The sequence below is a fragment of the Saccopteryx bilineata genome, chromosome 2 (genome assembly GCF_036850765.1).
Source record: "Saccopteryx bilineata isolate mSacBil1 chromosome 2, mSacBil1_pri_phased_curated, whole genome shotgun sequence".
Taxonomy (NCBI): Eukaryota; Metazoa; Chordata; class Mammalia; order Chiroptera; family Emballonuridae; genus Saccopteryx; species Saccopteryx bilineata.
Window position 1 is genome coordinate 51,637,879 of NC_089491.1, and position 20,025 is coordinate 51,657,903.

Here is a 20,025-nt window from a genome sequence, read left to right on the forward strand (position 1 = left end):
GTTTCTTCCTTCCTTTCAGAATGTTCAGCAGGCCTTCTAGTGGAGGGTGGCAGAAGCTCGTGATTCAAATATCCACTCGTGGCTTAAAGCAAAAATATCTCACGAGTGACTGCTTGTCTCTCAAATTGCTCATTATTTAAAGTGCTCATGTGTCAAGGTACCACTGTATTTAATCACTCCTCTATTAATGAATATTTAGATGACTTCTTATATTTTTGTAAAAAAAACAGTTATTTGAGTGGAAAAATTCTTCTGGTCACTGACTGGATAACTAGGTTCAAGGCTGAAGGCAAAATAGTGCAGAGTACAGCTAGTGTTCGACTTACGACCACGATTGGTTCCAACAGACTGGTCGTAACACGATTTGGTCGTAAGTTGAGTAGGCTGTATGTACAGTACTGTGAAATGATGTTATAAAAATCTTTAAGTCACATTTTATCATAATTTTCTTTCATTATTGTTATATATCATAATTTTCTTTGTTCATTTTATGCCATTTTTATCATCTCTACACCATTTTGTTTCTTATTTTTATATATACATTCATCAGGTTTAAGTAAAACACTGCATTACCAGTACAACTGGTTTAATATTTGCAAAACATACAAAATTACAAAATACAGGTGCTTACTACAACAAACCTGGAGTGCAGCAGCACCTGGGATAACAGTTGAAATGGTGCACACAGAGATGGTAGTGCTTCCGGAAGCTGGTCCGCACTGTTGTACGCCCAGCTGGGCAACGCTTGCGCTGCCAGACGCGGAGCAGTCATGGCTAGCAATTGTGGTCTTAAAGTTGAATGGTCATAAGTTGTATAGGTCATAAGTTGATCAATAACTGTACTCTGTATCCCAAAGACAGAAATGGCAAGAAGTTCTCAATGACTGGCTTAGATATTTCCCCCAAAGCCTTCTAATAAGTGACTGAACTTTGCTAAACATAACTGTACAAGTGGAAAGATAGTGAAGAGTCATTGTCAGGGTAGGAGCACTGGAGTGAGTGTCTTTCTGGCACTCTAAAGCCAATTCCTCCCTTGTTCCAAGAGAGTCACAGTAGAAACTCAGAATACCTTCCACAAGGGAGGAAAGTATCTCAGTCCCATTTGATGTCTGCTTAGGAAGCAGGCTTGTGGATCCATCCCGATCCTGCCTGAGCCAATGAAAAGAACATTAGAGATGGTGGCAGTGGGGTGACCGACACAATCACTGTATGGTGGGGCAGGGTGGCACAGGTGTCCTATGAGTGCAGTGACCCCATGACAGTAGTGGACTTAAGCCATTTTGTAGTACCCCACCTGTTATGGGCTGAATTATGTCCCCTTACCTCCCCCGCAAATTCTGATGTTGTAGTCCTAACAACCTGTTTTTGGAGATAGGGACTTTAATGAGTTAATTAAGTTAAAATAGTCATTAAAGGTAAGGTCCTAATTGGATATGACTGGCATCCTTATAGGAAGAGATTAGGACACAGACACAGAGGGAAGCCCGCATGAAGACACAAGAAGAACACGGCCATCTCCAAGCCAAGGAGAGAGACCTCAGAAGAAACAAACCTTGCTAATACACTGACCTTGGACTTCTAGATTCCAGAACTCTGAGGGAAGACATTTCTGTTGTTTGAGCCTCCCAGGCTGCGGTACTTTGTTCTGCCAACCCTGGCACACTGATATACCAGCAAGGGTGAGAATGCCTCAGTGTGAGACAGTGCCAGCAGCTGAGGACAAGGTGGCGATGTGGAGTCAAGTCATATCTCCTGTATCAGAGAAGTAGGCAGTGGGGTGGCCCCAAGGGCCCTCCAGGAACTCATACAAGAATGAACAGAGAGAGAGGGTTACCGAGATCCAACCCTCTCCCCGAGTCCAGGCCAGGAAGAGGAATGAAAAATAAGTCCGCTCTGCAGCCCCCACCTCACCCACCACCCTGCTCTCAGATCTAAGATGCTGGAGTAAGGGGCGGGGGAGCCTGTCCTATCTTGAGTTTTCTGAGGCACACCTTTGGCCAGCACCAGGTAGGCGAGTGAAAGACATCAGATTTTAAGATGAAAATTTAGCAGTTTTCTTTATTTTTACATTTTTTTTTTAAGTGAGAAAAACAGACAAGGATAAACAGGAAGGGAGAGAGATGAGAAGCATCAACTTGTAATTGCGGCACTTTTAGTTGTTCATTAATTGCTTTCTCATACATGCCTTGATTGGGGGGCTTCAGCCGACCCAGTGACCCCTTGCTCAAGCCAGTGACCTTGGGGTCATGTCTCTGATTGCACACACAAGCCGGCAAGCCTTCACTCAAGCTGGTGAGCCTGCACTCAAGGCGGATGAGCCCATACTCAAGTTGGTGACCTTGGGGTTTTGAACCTGAGTCCTCAACATCCCCAGCTGATGCTCTGTCCACTGCACCACCAATTTTTACCTTTTATATTTTTCTAAATAAATAATAGTTTCAGGTGTACAACACAGTGATTAGACATCTTTATAACTATTAGACATCTATATAACTTACAAAGCAATCACTCCAATAAGCCTAGGGCCCATCTGACACCATACATAGTTATTACAATATTATTGACTGTATTCCCTATGCTGTACTTTACATTCCCCTGACTATTTTATAACTGCCAGAGAAATTAGTGGTTTTTAAATGAATAGGATTTTAGTCACTGAAAGTGACAAGATAACATGAAGTGTGGGAAGAAGAGTCAACAGAGCACACTTGGGGTCATGGTCAAACTCATACTGTTCAAAAAGAGTGTTTTGTTTTCTTTACAGTGAACGCCTTTTACATATAACTTGGCATATATCTGTGCTAATTGTTTTTAAAGTTTTGATAAATACATCCCCAAACTATTATTAACTTATGCACTTGATACTCTCACAACCACATTTGGGGATACCACTTGCACAAAATAGTAAAGCTTTACAATTTTTAAAATACATCCAACTTGGAGAAATGAAATTTTATTCCAGTTGTTTTCACCTAGAGCAGGAGTTGGTAAACTAGGACCCCAGGTCAAATCCAGTCTACCGCCTATTTCTGTACCTAAAGCTTTATTGGAACATGAACGTGCCCTTTCATTTATATATTGTTTATGGCTACTTTTGTGCTCCAGCAGAGTGGAGTAGTTGTGACAGAGACTGGATGGCCTGCAAAGCCTAACATATTCAGTATCTGTACTATGCAGAAAAACTGCTGACCCCAGCTCTAGAGAAGTTAAAGACTGAAGTCCTCTACCGAGCCCCGTGGATCAGCAGATAGAACTGCTTGAGCAGCAGTTGGAAAGTTATCTATGTAGGCATAAATTGTTCATATTTCTAGTGCCAGATTATCCATGCTTCTGAATGACTGAGGGGAAGAAATAAATCTAAGACAGTGCAGCCATTGCATTGCACTATGCAGGGAGAGGCACCCTTCTCTTGTGAGCATAGTTCCTTGGGCAGGAGAGTAGGGCATGGAGGCATTCACAGACTGGTCTGCACAAGGGAGAAATTCCAGGTGGTGCAGAGCTGCTGAAGTGGAAATTGAACTGGATTGCAGGAGTCTGTGCTGAGAATCTGCCATTTGGCCAGGCTACAGAAGCTGCGCCCCGGCACTGAAGACTTATCTTTAGTCTTAAAGACGAACAGTGGAGCACTGCTCTTCCCATCCCTTCCTGAGAGCCTCATCTTTGCTTAGCCTTGCCCACCCTCACCTAATAATGCTGCTGATATTGCCAGACCGGAGCTTGTCTTGTTAAGGAAGAGGGCACAGTGAAATCTACCCTGAGCGAACTTTACCTCTCAGGTTTACAGCAGTTACTACTTTGTAATTCACATCTGTAAGACTCACTTAACATTTCTGTATTATGTTTTCACAAAAACTTAACTTACTATCAAAAAGAATTATTTGTTAGAAGATTTTGAGGATCAAGTTCCAATACATGGCGAGAACAAGGAGCATGTACCAGAAGAGCAGGGCACCTTTATATCTCTAAATAAGGGTGTTTGTTCAAAAGGTATTAAATCGTCTCCAGCACAAGCTAGGTTCGGCGCTAAGCATTGGAGATGCCTGCCCTCCATACATCCCCCATTCACAACCAAGGATTTAACTATGATCTGAAAAGCAAATGGTTTAAATGGTATTTAGGCTTTCCTTCTCTTTCTATTCACTGTTCCTCAAACTTTAGTGTTCATAAGATTTACTATAAAGAATTCTATACACAAAACTATATATGCTACAATTCAGAGAACGATTCAAGAATTTATCCAAGGGTCATTTATATTACAAGCGATTTTTGCTGTCTGCAGATTTTTAGAATCCATCCCTGAGTAAGGATCTCGCATTGTGTCCTTCTCCTCTGAGAACAGATGGTTGTGGTTTGTGGGTTTTTACAAAGTCCCTAGGAATGTGATAACTGGGTGAGTGCCCAGTGCTTGTCTTCTTTTCGTTTACTGTCATCCACTTTCCTTATTTCCACCCCCTTCTTTATCTGCCTCAGCAGCTGACTTCTAGGGACCACAGCACTTCTGTTCGAAGGTGAGTGAGGCCCAGCTGGGTAGCCAATCATTGGGCACATTTCATGGGTTCAAACCCAGCTTCCTGTTGTGGGACCTAAGTCCACATCTTTCCCTTGGTATCAGCTTGATTAAGCTGAGCATGAAACCCAGCACTGCCTCCCAATAGAGTAATGTGATAAGTGCCCCAGGGCTCGCCGAGTGCCCTGTGCTCTTACCTCAACATGTGCAGGCTACTTTATCAGACAAGGATCCTGAAATGGCAGTCCTCCAACCACTGGGCTTTAAAGGCTAATTTATGTACTTAACAAAAGAAGGCAAGCACTCCTGAAAGGTTTTGTTTGTTTTTTTGTTTTTTCTTTTCATCTCCATTTGTAGAGGATGTAACTTTATCAGTTCAGTGTGTCTTACTTGACTAGAAGGAAGTCAAGAGACTTTAAGGAACTCTAACACAAAGGAACTTTCTCTTTATGTAATCATCTTCCCCAAAAGACAGCAACATAACCATCCAGTATTTTTCTGAAGAACAATTAATGTTTTAACCTGCTACCCTACTTCTATAGAGTTGTATTTTTTAGTTGCCAATCTTAGAATGATTTATTGCCCAAAAGGGCTGCTGGGTGTACGTGCCTGTCAGGAAACAATACCATCTAGAAACGCTATCTGTATGTATGTGCATGCCAAGTCTTGTTTCACTGATCATTTCCTATTAGAAAGAACCTCATCTCAGGCAAGGCTAATCATTACTTCAGTAACAATTAGATACCTCCAGATTCAGAAATGTGCGAAGGGTATAAAATGTAGAGTGTGCTTGCTTACCTTTGCACCTGGTCTAAAGGCAAGAAGATACATTGAACTATGTCCACAAGTTTGGTGTTCATAGTCCTTCATTCTGTGGTGTCAAGACTGCCCCACTCCTGCATGCTAGCTTCTTTATTAAGAAACCAAAAACATCAAATCTACACGAAATCCATTCTTAAATGGGAGAATTCCAGTTATGTCAGCACTTCCCGCTTGGTGGTATTTATGATCATTTCAGGGTGCACAAGTTTAGTATAAATAACATAGGTTCACATAAGAGCATGGTTCTTTTCCTGGCTTCCTGTGTTGAGTTGAACCCTTAGCTAATTTCGTCCATTTTCATCTAATATCTGAATATAAGGCTACTTGTTTTTTTTCTAGAAATTCCTCTAGCAGCTTTCACAAGTTTTGATACCTAGAGCATTATTGTTCAGTTAATTACAAGTGTGTTTTTCAGTTTTCAAACTGTCTTTTTGTGATTGATCTCAAGGTACATGGCTCTGAAGTCTGAGAACATGCTACATGTAATATTGACTTTTGATGTTTTATGAGACATTCTATATAAACTAACTAAAAAAATGCGTATTTTTATTGAGTGCAGATCTGTACATTAGATCAAGCTATATCATTACTTTGTTCAGATCTTCTATATTCTTTTTTTTTTTTTTCATTTTTCCAAAGCTGGAAACGGGGAGGCAGTCAGACAGACTTCCGCATGCGCCAGACTGGGATCCACCCGGCATGGCCACCAGGGGGCGATGCTTTGCCCCTCTGGGGTGTCCAGAGCCATTCTAGCGCCTGAGGCAGAGGCCACAGAGCCATCCCCAGTGCCTGGGCTATCTTTGCTCCAATGGAGCCTCGCTGCAGGAGGGGAAGAGAGAGACAGAGAGAAAGGAGAGGGGGAGGGGTGGAGAAGCAAATGGACACCTCTCCTGTGTGCCCTGGCCGGGAATTGAACCCGGGACTCCTGCATGCCAGGCCGACGCTCTACCACTGAGCCAACCGGCCAGGGCCAGATCTTCTATATTCTTGTGCATGTTTTTCAGATTGATTTATAAATTCTTGAGATGTATACAGTCATCCCTCACCATATAGCAGTTCACTTTCCACGATCTCACTGTATTGTGGATTTTTAAATTGTATAGATCTAATTTTGTATTGCAGATTTTTTGCTATATGGCAGGATATTGCAGTATATAGGTATTTTTATATATTATTTTAATTATCTTTGTGGTAAAATAAGCAAAATAAGTGTGGAAAAGGTTAATATCAGTGTAGGAAAGGTTTATAAGAGTGTGGGGAGGGTTTATAAAGCCTTAATATATATATATATATATATATAAATAATAAAATAAAGTTACTACTTCATGGATTTTTGCCTATTGTGGGAGTCCTGGAACTTAATCCCTGTGATAGGTGAGGGACTACTATATACAAATTTTCTCCCATGGAATTAATTTCTCCATATAATTTATATTCAATTTTTGTTTTATTTCCTTTTAGGCTATGTTAAAAGCATATTGGCTCTGGTTTATTACATCTTCTCAATTCATCTTTTTATTAAGAAATAATTTTCTTAATATTAGAATTTTTTCTGACTAAAGTCTTTTTTTATTGGAGGTTAATATGGTTGACACTTGCTTTCCTGTGATTAGTATTTTTGATATAATTTTTATATCACTCTATTGTCAACACGTCTGCATATTTATCTTTAGAGTTTCTTTTTTTAAGCAGCATGGCTGCTCAGGGTTAGTAACACTACCTGCTGGGCCCAACACCCCAGACCTCACTGATTTAACACAATAAAGATTTTAAAAACTGCTCTTTAAACCCTGGCCTATTAGCTCCATTTGTCAGAGTGTCATTCCCCATACACCAAGGTTGCAGCTTTGATCTCTGGTCAGGGCACATACAAGAATCAACATTAATACATAAATAGCTGGACCAACAAATTGATGTTTCTCTCTCTTTCCCTGCCCCCTTTCTCCCTTTTACTCCCTCTAAAATAAATATAAATAAAAAATAAATTTTCAAAAAAAAATTATTCTTTAATTATTATAATGTCTTTCATATTGTTCTTTTAAGACTTTTGTTGTTAATTCTTCTGTTTACTGTATCTCTTGGCATTCTCTCATAGTGTTTTTTTCTCGGTGTAGCTTATAGTTTGTTTGTTTTTGAGGGTTATTTTGGTATGAGCTTATCTTTATGGGTGTTTTTTTCTTTCTCCTAAGTAGATTTCCAATGGATCCCAGATTGTAAAAGTAGCACTACCCAGTGGTTTCACGTTGGACTCTTCTGGAACCCTGGCCTGGCTTTAGGCCTTCAATGGTCCTAGATCAGGGGTCGGGAACCTTTTTGGCTGAAGAGAGCCATGAACGCCACATATTTTAAAATGTAATTCCGTGAGAGCCATACAACGACCTGTGTACGTTACGCATTATCCAATAAAATTTGGTGTTGTCCCGAAAGACAGCTGTGATGAACATGAGCGGTAGGAAATGAATGGATTGTAATACACGAGAATGTTTTAAATTTTTAACGTTATTATTATTTTTATTAAAGATTTGTCTGTGAGCCAGATGCAGCCATCAGAAGTGCCATATCCGGCTGTGAGCTATAGGGTTCCCGACCGCTGTCCTAGATGAATTTTCATTTTAATTTCTTGACTTGGGTTTCCTTCATCATCTAGGTAATATGAATTGGGACATGCTTCACATACTGTTAGTTTCTGTACTTTTCATGGCTTGCTTTCTATTTTCCACCTAAAGTTTCAGGCAGTCTGCGCTTTCCAAGGCAAAAGACAGAGTCTTTTCTTATCTTCTTCTCATTAAGGAGGCAGTTATTTAAGGTTCAAGGCCTATTTAGAAGTTCAGATCTAGGCCTTTCTTCTAGTACCTGGAGATCACTTCTCCTATGGGGTCCTACGGCCTATGTCTAATCCAAAACCCCATGGGTTACATTCTCAGCAGTTTTCTACAAGAAATCTTTATTTCTGGCATGTGGATATTTCTCTTGGTTTATTCCAAATTTGGAAATATATGAAGTACTTTTGCAGTGTTCTATCTTATACAGCCTATCTTTGAAATTATGATGGGACATGGCCTTATACACTGGCAGACACTTGCTCAAGGAGAGAAAGTCTCAGAGTGAGAGCCTAGGAGGGTCTATCTTGGATTTAATAGCATCGTTTTGTTTTTGTTATATTTAATTTACAAGACAATTTTTTTAAGTGAGTGATTCTAACTTCCATAAATACTAGTGAGACAAATATTCCTTTAAAAAAAATGTATTTAACTAAGTCAGTTTAAAGTATTAGGTAAATTTGCAATTGCTAGATGGCTATGAAACAAACATAATTTTTACTAATTAATTATATACTCATGTATATATTCATTAATACTCATGTTTATGAAATAACTAAAGGCATTTGGTGCCCTTCTTGATTTTGCCCCCACTTCTTAAAACATTCTTTCGTGCTATAGCAACCCAGACAAGAGGATGTGCACCATCGACTTGAGTCTGCGCTGAGAATGTGGGCATGGGTCACCCTGACTAATAAGGCACAGTATAAATCAGATACTCCTTTTAAAACTAGCAATCAAGGCCAGCTGTATTAGTCAGAATGGGCTAGATTAAGATGTGGTAACAAAAGAAACCCAACATCTCACGGAACAACACAGCAAAAATTCCTTTCTCGTTCACATATCCAACCAGCTTTAGTTGGGGCCTCAGCTCCTTATGGTAAGCCAGCGACAGCCTGCCAGAGCCCCTCTCTGGCCACTAAGGTACTTGCTCCTAATTCTTCTAATCAGAAGTGATATTTGCCACTGCTACTCTTATTTAATTTGTGAAAGCAAGTCACATAGCCACAGTAATTTCACAGGAGAGCAGGAAAGTACAATTTTGCCATGTACACCAAAGGCCAAGATCTAGAAACACTTGATGAAATATTTGATTTCTAATGATTATAAATCATTCAGTAAAAAATAGTTCTGGTTCAGTCCTCTAGATGGAGACATGGAGCTGAGCATTTCTTTGGAAGGTCAGCCATAGTAGGGTCAGAAAGCGTGTATAACTCCCTCAGCCTCTTTGGTAGCTCCATTCTGTATGCTGAAAACCCCAAATTAAGTTGTTGCTGTGGATCGATAAGGAAATATGCCCCTTCACACTGGACTGATTTTCTACTTAACAGATACAGAGAGGCTTCCATTTTTAATTGTAAAACTCCATCCTGTTTAATCACCAAGTACTCAGTTTGACCACTTCATTTCTTCAAATAGTTACGGACCTGAGGTATGAATGTGGTTGAAGTATTTACAATCAGTGCAACTTGGGTTCAGCTTTTTATCTCTGTCCCTGGGGTTTCCTAAAACGTCCCCATGGCCCTCTGCAATATTCATGAGTGTGGGCATGCTTCTCCTCCTGTCACTCCCTGATTATAGCCTTCAGCTTTCACCTCCCTCCAAGCAGGCCATCTCTGGCTTTCCAGCACCTTCCAGACAGGGTCTCTGCTCTGTGTTGCAAAGGAATATTGAGAGACAAAGGCTCCATTCACTAATAATGTTCAGTGGCATTTACAGGCTCTGTGGCGATGTGTGCAGTACTGAAATTTTCCATCATCGGGGAAAATACCTAAATTATAATAACCTTAGTTACATTTTGTCCAACCATGACACATACTTCAATTAAATCACTGATTCTGCTGTTATGTTAAAAATGAAAGTAATGCCTTCAACTTAATGCTTTATACTTTACAGAGTACTTTTATATATATTCAAGTCTCCACAGTTACTGTGATGTTAGGTATTCACTATCTCCATTTAAAATCACAAGGATGGTTTGTTCATTTTCTCAGAGTTAATCAGCTTATCAATACTCACAGTGGAACTAAAACCTAGAACTATATACATATAACCTCACAGCTAGATTCTTTCAATTATTCCATGATATTGCCTATAACTTACAAACATTAACAAAGCCTACAACAAATTAAGACTGATACTCTCTATCTACTTAAAAACCCTTTCTGTTTATTTTGGAGTTAAGGCCAGTACCCTTATGTGTTCTACCAGGCAGGTAATGATATGCTATCTTTTTATTTAGTTATATCTCTTTTAGGTTGACTTGTAGGAGGAGGACTACAGAAAATAATGTATATGTGCATTTTGGGTATTTCAATCTGGATAATTCAATTCAACACATATTTATCAGGGACTTGCTTCTACCAGGTGCTGGAGACATAATGGAGACAGACATGGCTCCTGTCCTCATAAAGTTGCAAGGCTAATGAAGACCGCAGTTATATAAAATAGATGGCAAAAAGCACTCCAATAACAACAGATAACATTTTTTTCCCTTCAGTGTTATTTTCGGGCATTGCACATCCTTCCTCTTTTATTGGAGAGGAAACTGAATAACTTGCCATGTGCAAGTGATAGAACTAAGATTTTAATCCAGCTACTCTTTTTTTTATAAGCTGAGAGGAGGGGAGATAGCGAGGCAGACTCATACACTCTGACCAGCAACCCTGTCTGGGGCCAATGCTCAAGTACTGAGCTATTTTTAGTGCCTGAGGCTGATATGCTCCAATGGAGCTATCCTCAGTGCCCAGGGCCATGCTCAAACCAATCAAGCCACTGGCTGCAGGAGGGGAAGAGGGAAAGAAGGGGAAGAGGAAGGGGGAGAGAAGCAGGTGGTCACTTCTCCTGTGTATCCTGACCGGAAATTGAACCCAGGACATCCATACACCAGGCTGATGCTCTATCCACTGAGCCACTGGCAAGGACCTCCAGCTGCTTTTAACAGCAGCATTTTGCCACTTTACAGGTACTGCAGTGAGTGTTAATGTCAAGGAAAACACAGACAGAAAACTTCAGATGACAAGGGATCATTGTAAAAAAATCTGAAAAATGACAGCAGTATGAGAATCCCAGACATCTATCCCTCTGGGTCCCACGACTTTCAGAACTAAGGCTCAATGTAGGATGGCCTTTTTTCTTTTTTTCTCACTACTCCCACCTCTACCAATGAACAATTTGGTTTGCTGCTAGTCTGTGTGGTCTGTCTGTATTTGGTACAGATTACCTTGATCCTGCCAAGATATTATTGCTTTTGACTCATACACCAATCTCTTGCTCACTGTTTTTCCATTAGGGTGCAAGACTCATTTTAGAGAACATACAGGGTAGAATCCACAGCAAATATACTGAGAAAGAAACTCCCTGAGGTTATGTTTTCGAAGGGGTCTGTGAGGTTGATGAGTAAAGACACAAGCATTTACTTCTCTCAGGAAGCAGCAGTAAGTTATTGGTGACAGTCATTATTTTAACCTTGTCATCCCACCTCCACCACAAGAATGAGGCTGGACTTATTTGTTCCTCTAAATCCTCAACACATAGTGGACACTCAATACGTATTTGTTGAATAAATGAAGATGTACAGTTATCACTAGAGATATAGAATTTTGTTTTCATCATAGTGCTATTGACAGTAAACGTTTTGACTTAGATCTTGGAGAATTTGACCATCTATATAAAGCAAACTCCAAATGTTTGGGAGACCCAGATTGAAGTGGAGAGACAACTCAATAGGAGAGAAAGGAAGGGACTAAATTTAGAACGTTAACACTGAGGTTTATTATATTTAAATTTAGGTTACTGCCTATGTCGCAAGGACTTACTCTAAATGAGTGATATTATGTAGAAGCCAACTAGAAGAAAAAACATTATCATGATTAGTGGGGATTTACTAAAGGAGGGATGAGAAATGAAAATAAGTCAAGGGGAAATGACTGTGAACAGTGGTTAGTTTCCTGCAGGAGCATAGAAAGTTGTCACAATTTTCCTCAGTATTTTTCTATTCCCCTACATTTGTCTTACCAACTGGACTAATGTAAATGGCCCTGGGCTCAGCATTGATTAGACAGAAGAGAGGGTAACTCATGACTAGAACCATCTTCACCAATATGAAATTCATAGTAAATTTTTAAATTTTCAAAGAATTTAGGAAAATATATAACATGAGTTGATGCCTTCTTAGGAATGCTAGGTACTTCACACAGTCATTGATTAATCTTTCAACAACTCAGTGAGGTAGGTGGTATATATCCGGTTTTACAAATAAAGAAAGTAAGACCAGTAGAGTATGCTTTTCTCTGCCTGCAGACATTTAAGGAATATACTCAGATTTACACAGAGAAAGAGATATGTGCAAGGTCAGGTCTGTCTTTACTCCAAAGCACATATACTGCTGCTTGTTGAAAAATATATATTAAGTACCCTCTGAAGTATATTTATTAGTGATTTGCTTTTCCTGTTTCCGAGTTTTTTACTTGGGATGTGTTTACTGGGCTGAGCTGGAAGGAGAAGTGAGAGGTGGCATGTGGCCTGCAGAGTAACACGGGTGTCCATGGTTCTCATCGAGAAAGTCTTCATTCTAATTTGCGGCCACGTACAGTGGATTCAATACACATATTTGATTTATTCCAAGTGAATTAAAAATGTTACCCTGGAATCTCTGGGTTTCCGTTTTAAAGAAAATTAAACCCTGTACAACTTGATACACTCTTGCTTTGTTTTTGTTTTTTTCAGACTACTGGCAGAGGATGCAGAAATGGACATCCACTTTGAGGAGGGAATGTTGAGCCCCAGTGCTGCTGATATGAGGCCTGGTGAGAGGAGCACCTGTTCATTTTCTTTAGCGGTGTTCTATATTTAAACATTTTTATTATTCATTGAGAGAACTATTTCCTATGCACCCAACTTGTGAAGAGAGGGGGGGAAATATGTGTGAAGAAGATTTGAGGCTCATTTTGGTTGATTTCAGGGTTGGCTTGAAAATTGATTCTCACTAGTATGGGCTGCCTTTTATATCCTGGGCCATGACCTTACCTGCCAGTGTTTTTCAGTACCTGTAATTACTGGGTACTATATATTATAATACCAAATTCTAACATCTAAGTGTGAGAATGTTTAGAATTAGAAATGTGGTATCAAGAAAGCTCAATTACCTGATCATTAAAAAGAAAGAAAAAACCCTATACTCTAAGGGTTTACAACCCAAGGCATATTCAAACAGGAATTTTAAATGTTCTTTTGCAATCTGTATGACTTCTACTTTGTGCTATGAACACCTCTTTGCACTGTACCAGCTTCAGGGTCATACCAAGATTCTGAATCCTGACCTTAGCAGCCAAGCCTAACATAGAATAGGAAGAAAGAATTAAAAAAAATTTTTTTTGTCTAAGTATTTAAGGGCATTCTTCAAAATACTAGTCATGTGACATAATTATTTTTAAATGGTCTATGACCAAGTAAGCATGGTAGCCCTGTATGTCTATTCCACTCTTCAAGGTTCACAATGCACTTTAAAATAATAAAGGTGGCCCTGGCTGGCTGGTTTGCTCCATGGTAGAGCATCAACCTGGTGTGTGGATGTCCTGGGTTCAATTCCTGGTCAGGGCACACAGGAAAAGCGACCATCTGCTACTCCACCTCTCCCCCTTCTCTCTCTCTCTCTCTCTCTCTCTCTCTCTTCACTTCCTGCAGCCATGGCTCAATTGGTTTGAGTGAACCAGCCCTGGTGCTGAGGATGGCTCCATGAAGCCTTCACCTCAGGTGCTAATAATAGCTTGGTTGCAAGCATGGTCCCAGATGGGCAGAGCATTGGCCCCAAACGAAGGTTGCCAAGTGGATCTCAGTCAGGGCTCATGTGGGAGTCTGTCTCTTTAGCTCCTCTCCTCTCACTTGGAAAAGAAGAAAAAATAATAATAATAACAAAGGCACTAAAGCTATATAGCTATCTTATATGGTAGTAATTAGCTACATGTGGCTATTTAAATTAATTAAAATTTAAAATAAAAAGTTCAATTTTTTAGTTGCATTAACTTTATTTCAATTTCTTAACATCTCTATTATTATAAAATTTCTTCTGGATGGTACCTCTGAGAATTTCTGTAATATAGAAATCCACTGTTTTCCAAACTTATTGATCATAGAAATTTTTTTCAAGTAATATATATAAAGACATTTCACAGAACAGAGTTTGGGTGATGTTCTATACAGAACATCTTAATGGCAAAAATCAGTGCTGCCTGATTGGTAGTGGTACAGTGGATAGAGCATCAACCTGGGACACTGAGGACCCAGGTTTGAAACCCTGAGGTCACCTGTTTGAACACAGGCTCATCCAGCTTGAGCGCAGGCTCACCAGCTTGAGTGTGGGGTCCCCAGCTTGAGCTTGGGAGCATCTACATGATCCCATGGTCACTGGATTGAGCCCAAAGGTTGCTGGCTTGAGCCCAAGGTCTCTGGCTTGAACAAGGGGTCACTGGCTTGGCTGGAGCCCCTGGATCAAGGTACATATGAGAAAGCAATCAATGAACAACTAAAGTATCACAACAACAGTTGATACTCTCTTCTCTTTCCCTTCCTGTATGTCTGTTCCTGTCTGTTCCCATTATACCTCTCTCTATCTCATCAGAAAGGAAAGAAAGAAAGAAAGAAAGAAAGAAAGAAAGAAAGAAAGAAAGAAAGAAAGAGAGAGAGAGAGAGGAAGGGAGGGAGGGAGGGAGGGAGGGAGGGAGGGAGGGAGGGAGGGAGGGAAGAAGGGAGGGAGGGAATGAAGGAGGAAGAAAAGAAAAGAATGTCAACTTCCTTAGGACAAAACCAGATTTGAATTCCAGAATTGAGAGGTATATCAGATGGCTTTCAAAATACTTTGTGATAATAAATAGTGAAATTTCTACTTTTAGGAGTACTCAGTTGAGATCAACTTGATTAAAAACTTCCATGGCTCTTCTCCTGTTAAATGAATGACTCATTAGTGGCAAGATACATATTACAATTAAAATGTAGGTGCTACCTCCACAAGTATAAGAGGTAATAACTGCTTGATCAAAAAAAATATAACCTGGGAGGATACCTCAGTTTTATTAAAAATAAAGAGTCTGACCAGGCAGTGGCGCAGTGGATGGAGCATCAGACTGGGACAAGGAGGACCTAGATTCGTAACCCCAAGGTGCTGGCTTGAGCTCAGGCTCATCTGGTTTGAGCAAGGGGTTACTTGCTCTGTTGTAGCCCCACCCCCACCCTGGTCAAGGCACATATGAGAAAGTAATCAATGAACAACTAAGGTGCCCCAACGAGTAATTGATGCTTCTCGTCTCTGTCCCTTCCTGTCTGTCTGTTCCTCTCTCTGTCTCCCTCTGTCTCTGTCACAAAAAAAGAAAGAGAGAGAGAGAGAGAGAGAAAGAAAGAAAAGAAAAGAAAAGAAAAGAAAAGAAAAGAAAAGAAAAGAAAAGAAAAGAAAAGAAAAGAAAAGAAAAGAAAAGAAAGAGAAAGCCAAAGAAACAACTGCCCATCATACACAGAGTTGTCAGAAACTGGAGCAAAGAATTTTGGGAATCTCTGTGAACATAAGAGATGCAGTTCTAACCCTCCATTTCTTAAGAGTAAAGTCTACATGAACCATTATCAGATACTGTATATGTAAGCTTAACTGTTTTTCTTATACAATATGCACCATAAAAATTAAATTCATTATTATATCAGTTTCAAATTATCAAACCTGAACATGGCAGTTCTAAAAGCTAGTTTTCTGCCCGTTGAGCAGTGGCTCCCACTTCCTGTTTCTACATGGCCAGAGCTGATGTGGCTGGGACAAGCTAGCACTGGGGCCTGGGAGTCAAAAGGGGGGTCCAATTCCCATTTCAGGATTTTTTTTAACCAGGTCTGCCTTTGCTGAAAGGGCTTTAAAAATGTTTTTCTGCTGGAGCCCATGCCAACTCTTGGCAGCCGTGTATATGATCTAATAATACTTGATGTTATTAATCTGTTTCTTCTTTAGAACCTCCTAATTCTCTGGATCTTAATGACACTCATCCTCAGAGAATCAAGCTCACAGCCCCAAATATCAATCTTTCTCTGGATCAGAGTGAAGGATCTGTTCTCTCTGATGATAACCTGGACAGTCCAGATGAAATTGATATCAATGTGGATGAACTTGATACCCCTGATGAAGCCGATTCTTTTGAATACACTGGACATGGTAAGTTGCCAAATTGTCAAAGCCAAAGTTATGTGAAAATTGAAAGATTTATCTAACTGATATGAATAACAAACCTCCATTTTGTTACTGGTGGCTCTCTTCTGTGATATCTAGTAGCTTCTGTATGTATCTTAGCTTATAGGTGGCTGCGATTGACAGTTCCGAGCTTGATAAAGATCACACATAGGCGTTGCTCTTTTGTGAAACCCCTGCTTTATGCCAGGCCCTGTGCTAGGCATTGGGGTTGAAAGAAAGCTGTTATATGCTATGTTGTAAGAAAACCGGGGCTGGGTTTGCAGAGAAAAAGAATTTAATCTGGAAGATAAAATTTGAAGCAGAGAAATCAGAGCTTACCAATTTCTTTGTACAAGCTCCCACTGTCTGAAATGCTTTCTCCCAGATTCCTAGTGGCCGTTTTCTTCTCTTTGTTCAGATCTTAATCAGATGTCACCTTCACAGCGAGGCCTTCCTTGACCTCTATAATCAAAGGTGGTCCTTATTCCCACCCCACCACCCAGTCACTTCCTAGCCCAGTACTCATTTTATTTTCCATGTATCACTAATTGGAATTGTATCATTTAACTAATTGTTTGCTTGTTTATTGTCTTTCTCTCCCCACTAGAATGTCTGAGCCATCAGGGCAGAGACTTGATTATGTTTGTTGTTATATTGCTGATAACAAGGAAAACAGGATGGATAGAGGAGGGTATGGTGGGGAAGAATAAGAAAAGGAGACGTAATCTCTGTTGATCTAGATGTAGTTGCTGGATCAAACACAGACACTGCTAGCATGAATATCAGTCTCATTTTAGTTTTTCCTCTTGCTCAGTAGAATTGGTTTTATTAGGGAATCCTGTGAACAAAATAAACTTGAAGTAGAAACAGACTTATAGATACAGAGAACAGACTGACATCTCTCAGAGGAGAGGAGGGTTGGGGGGCTGGGGGGAAAATGTGAAGTGATTAAGTAAAAGGAAACAGTATGATGATTGCTCCAGGGAAAAGGGTGGGGGGGGGGAGAAGAGGGTAAATGTGGGGCGGTAAATGGTGATGGAAGGAGACTTGACTTGGGGTGGTGAACGCACAGTACAACATACGGGTGATGTGTGGTAGAGTTGTACACTTGAAGCCTGTATCATTTTATTAACCAATGCATCCTCAATAAGTTCAATTAAAAAATAAATCTTGAAATTCTCAAAGGAAAAGAAATATGTACAAGTGGCATCACATTGTTTCTGTTCCATAGGATGGCACTCTCTGACTTCATCACATTGAGTTAGAGACTGAGAGACTCTTGACCACAGCTGTTGCTTTGCTGCTGTGTAAAAATTCCTCTCAAAATGAAATATTTTCTTAAAATGTTTTTAAATCTTCTTTAAAATCGCCTGACCTGTGGTGGCGCAGTGGATAATGCATCGACCTGGAAATGCTGAGGTCGCCGGTTCAAAACCCTGGGCTTGCCTGGTCAAGGCACATATGGGAGTTGATGCTTCCAGCTCCTCCCGCCTTCTCTCTCTCTCTCTCCCTCTCTCTCTCCTCTTTAAAAATGAATAAAGAAAAAAAAAATCTTCTTTAAAATCACTTAGAAACACCGTTATTGTGCTGTGTTCCCCACCCCAAGTCTGAGTACCTCACATCAGTCGTTATCCCCCTTCTCATCCTCGACCTCCCCTCCCCCCTTTCACCATGGTAACCAACAGGCTGCTGTATGTCTCTGAGGTGTATGTTTTGTTTTCTTAATTCCTTCATCGTTTTCACCCCCTTCCCCCTGACAGCTGTCAGTCTGTTCTCTGTATCTATGTCTGTGTCTGTTTTGTTTGTTAGTTTATGTAAATTTAGCAAAGATAAGTAAATAAAAGAACTTCACTAAAAAAATAAATGCCATTATTAAATGATGCCCTGACTTTTAAAGCCATGTTATTCCCAGCAGCGTCATTCATAGGAGAACATAATTTGAAAATTTGGTAATTCATCAAATTAGTGAATTAATTCAACCAATGATTGTTGAGCCACTGGGTTTACAAGCATGACCAGCACAGGTCGAGACCCTGCCTTCACAGAGCATAAGGCTTTATCTCCTCGAGCTAAAAAAAAAAAAAAAAGAAGTGGCTAAACTATTGTATTTTTGTTATGCTTTTGAATTTCTATAGTTGCCTGGGTATTAGACTCTATAGGTTGAAATACACAAGTAAGAGGCAAAAGGTCTTGAATTCACATTCTTTTCTACCATCTCAGAGACTTCCCCAGCTGCTCCATCCATCCCAGCTGCCCCTGGCTGCCCTGGCTGCCCCCGGACACCTCAGCCCTCTCCCTGCTAAGATATTCTCCCATGTGAGGCTCATGCCTTGATTTACAGCCCCACAGAAGACAGCTCTGGCCTGACCCTGCGGTCCCTCCCTCTCCTCCTCTGTATTTTCTGTTGCCCCGGGGAGCTGTATCACACCACATCTGAAACTTCTATTTTTATAAATAGTAAAACTGCCAAGCAAAGTGGTAGTGGCTGAACACACTGGTAATTAAAGCTGCCACTTGCTGACATAGTTCTTTTATTTGACACAGTTATGCTGAAAGGACCAGTTTAACAGCCACAACCCTACTTTTAGGTCTTCAATTTAAAGGACAGAATTTTAATATAACTTGAATATTAAAATCCACCCTGATTCTCAAATGAAAGATGTATATTTAGACACTGTTTTAAACAAACAAAAACATTAGACATAAAAACACAAAATACATCTGAATAGCTATATTGTCTAAGCATGTAGACATGGATAAATGACTGTGTTAAGAGGAATGGAATATATTTTAATCCCAAAGTATGAAATAAATGCTTGAAAGCTGCATATGTTTTGAGTTTCTTATGTGAGCATTTTGCACTAAGCATATACATTCTAAGCAAAATTGAAAATTTTAAGGCACAGTGTTTCAAAAGTATTTGGTCAGTAATTTATTCTATTTAATGAACACTTCCATAGTGCTTACTATGTGCCCAGATCCATGTTAGGTACTTTAAAAACATGACCCATGTTAATCCTCATGTCAACTCTGTGAATAGGTATTATGTTTCTCTATTTTAAGATGAGAACACTGAGGCACAGAGAGGTTAAGTAATTTATCTAAGGTCACATAGCTAGTAAATGTCAGAGCCAGCACTTAAACCCTGAGTTGTTGTCCTTGGCTCATGGGCCAGGCTGCTTCTCCATAAATATACTGACAATGAATAGGACAGAGTCTTTTACTAGATTTAGCTAATATATCTGATAGTCTAAGAGCCTGATAACAACCCCCCCCCCATTGTGCTTTACATAGTCGCTGAGGACCATTTTTACTGCTAAGTTATTTGCCTACAATGTGATTTTTCTTTTGAAAAGATTTTGGATTTCACTTTCAAAGGATGTTAAATTGGTCTTTACTTTCAAGTTATTTTATTTAATATTATGTCCAAATAGTAGGGAAATATCATCTAAAGTACTGATATAAGGTTTGATTTTTTAAAATATATTTACAAGTACAAAGATATCAGAAATGTATAGATAGTGAAGGAGTTGGGAGATCAATCTTTGTATTAAGGGAGATCTGAGGTTTCTTTTTAATGCTTTATTATACTAATCTTAGAAACTTCAATATATCCAAAGGCCAGAAAAAATGATGACCTATTTCTGTTTTCTAAACCAACCGCAGTTATTTTTACC

The 20,025-nt window shown here is 39.8% G+C and overlaps 1 protein-coding gene across 6 annotated transcripts in view; it reads left to right on the plus strand.

Annotated features, from left to right (window-relative positions):
- PRUNE2 (prune homolog 2 with BCH domain) overlaps window positions 1-20,025 on the plus strand; it is a 288,030-nt gene that overhangs the window by 229,473 nt on the left and 38,532 nt on the right. For all 6 annotated transcript variants that reach the window (XR_010729070.1, XR_010729071.1, XM_066257053.1 and 3 more), the window contains 2 exons: window positions 12,877-12,956; window positions 16,133-16,333. Coding sequence is in view for 4 of the 6 variants with exons in the window: in XM_066257053.1 (XP_066113150.1) it covers window positions 12,877-12,956; window positions 16,133-16,333 (281 nt within the window). In the remaining 2 variants the exon portion in view is untranslated. The remainder of the gene's footprint in view (window positions 1-12,876; window positions 12,957-16,132; window positions 16,334-20,025) is intronic.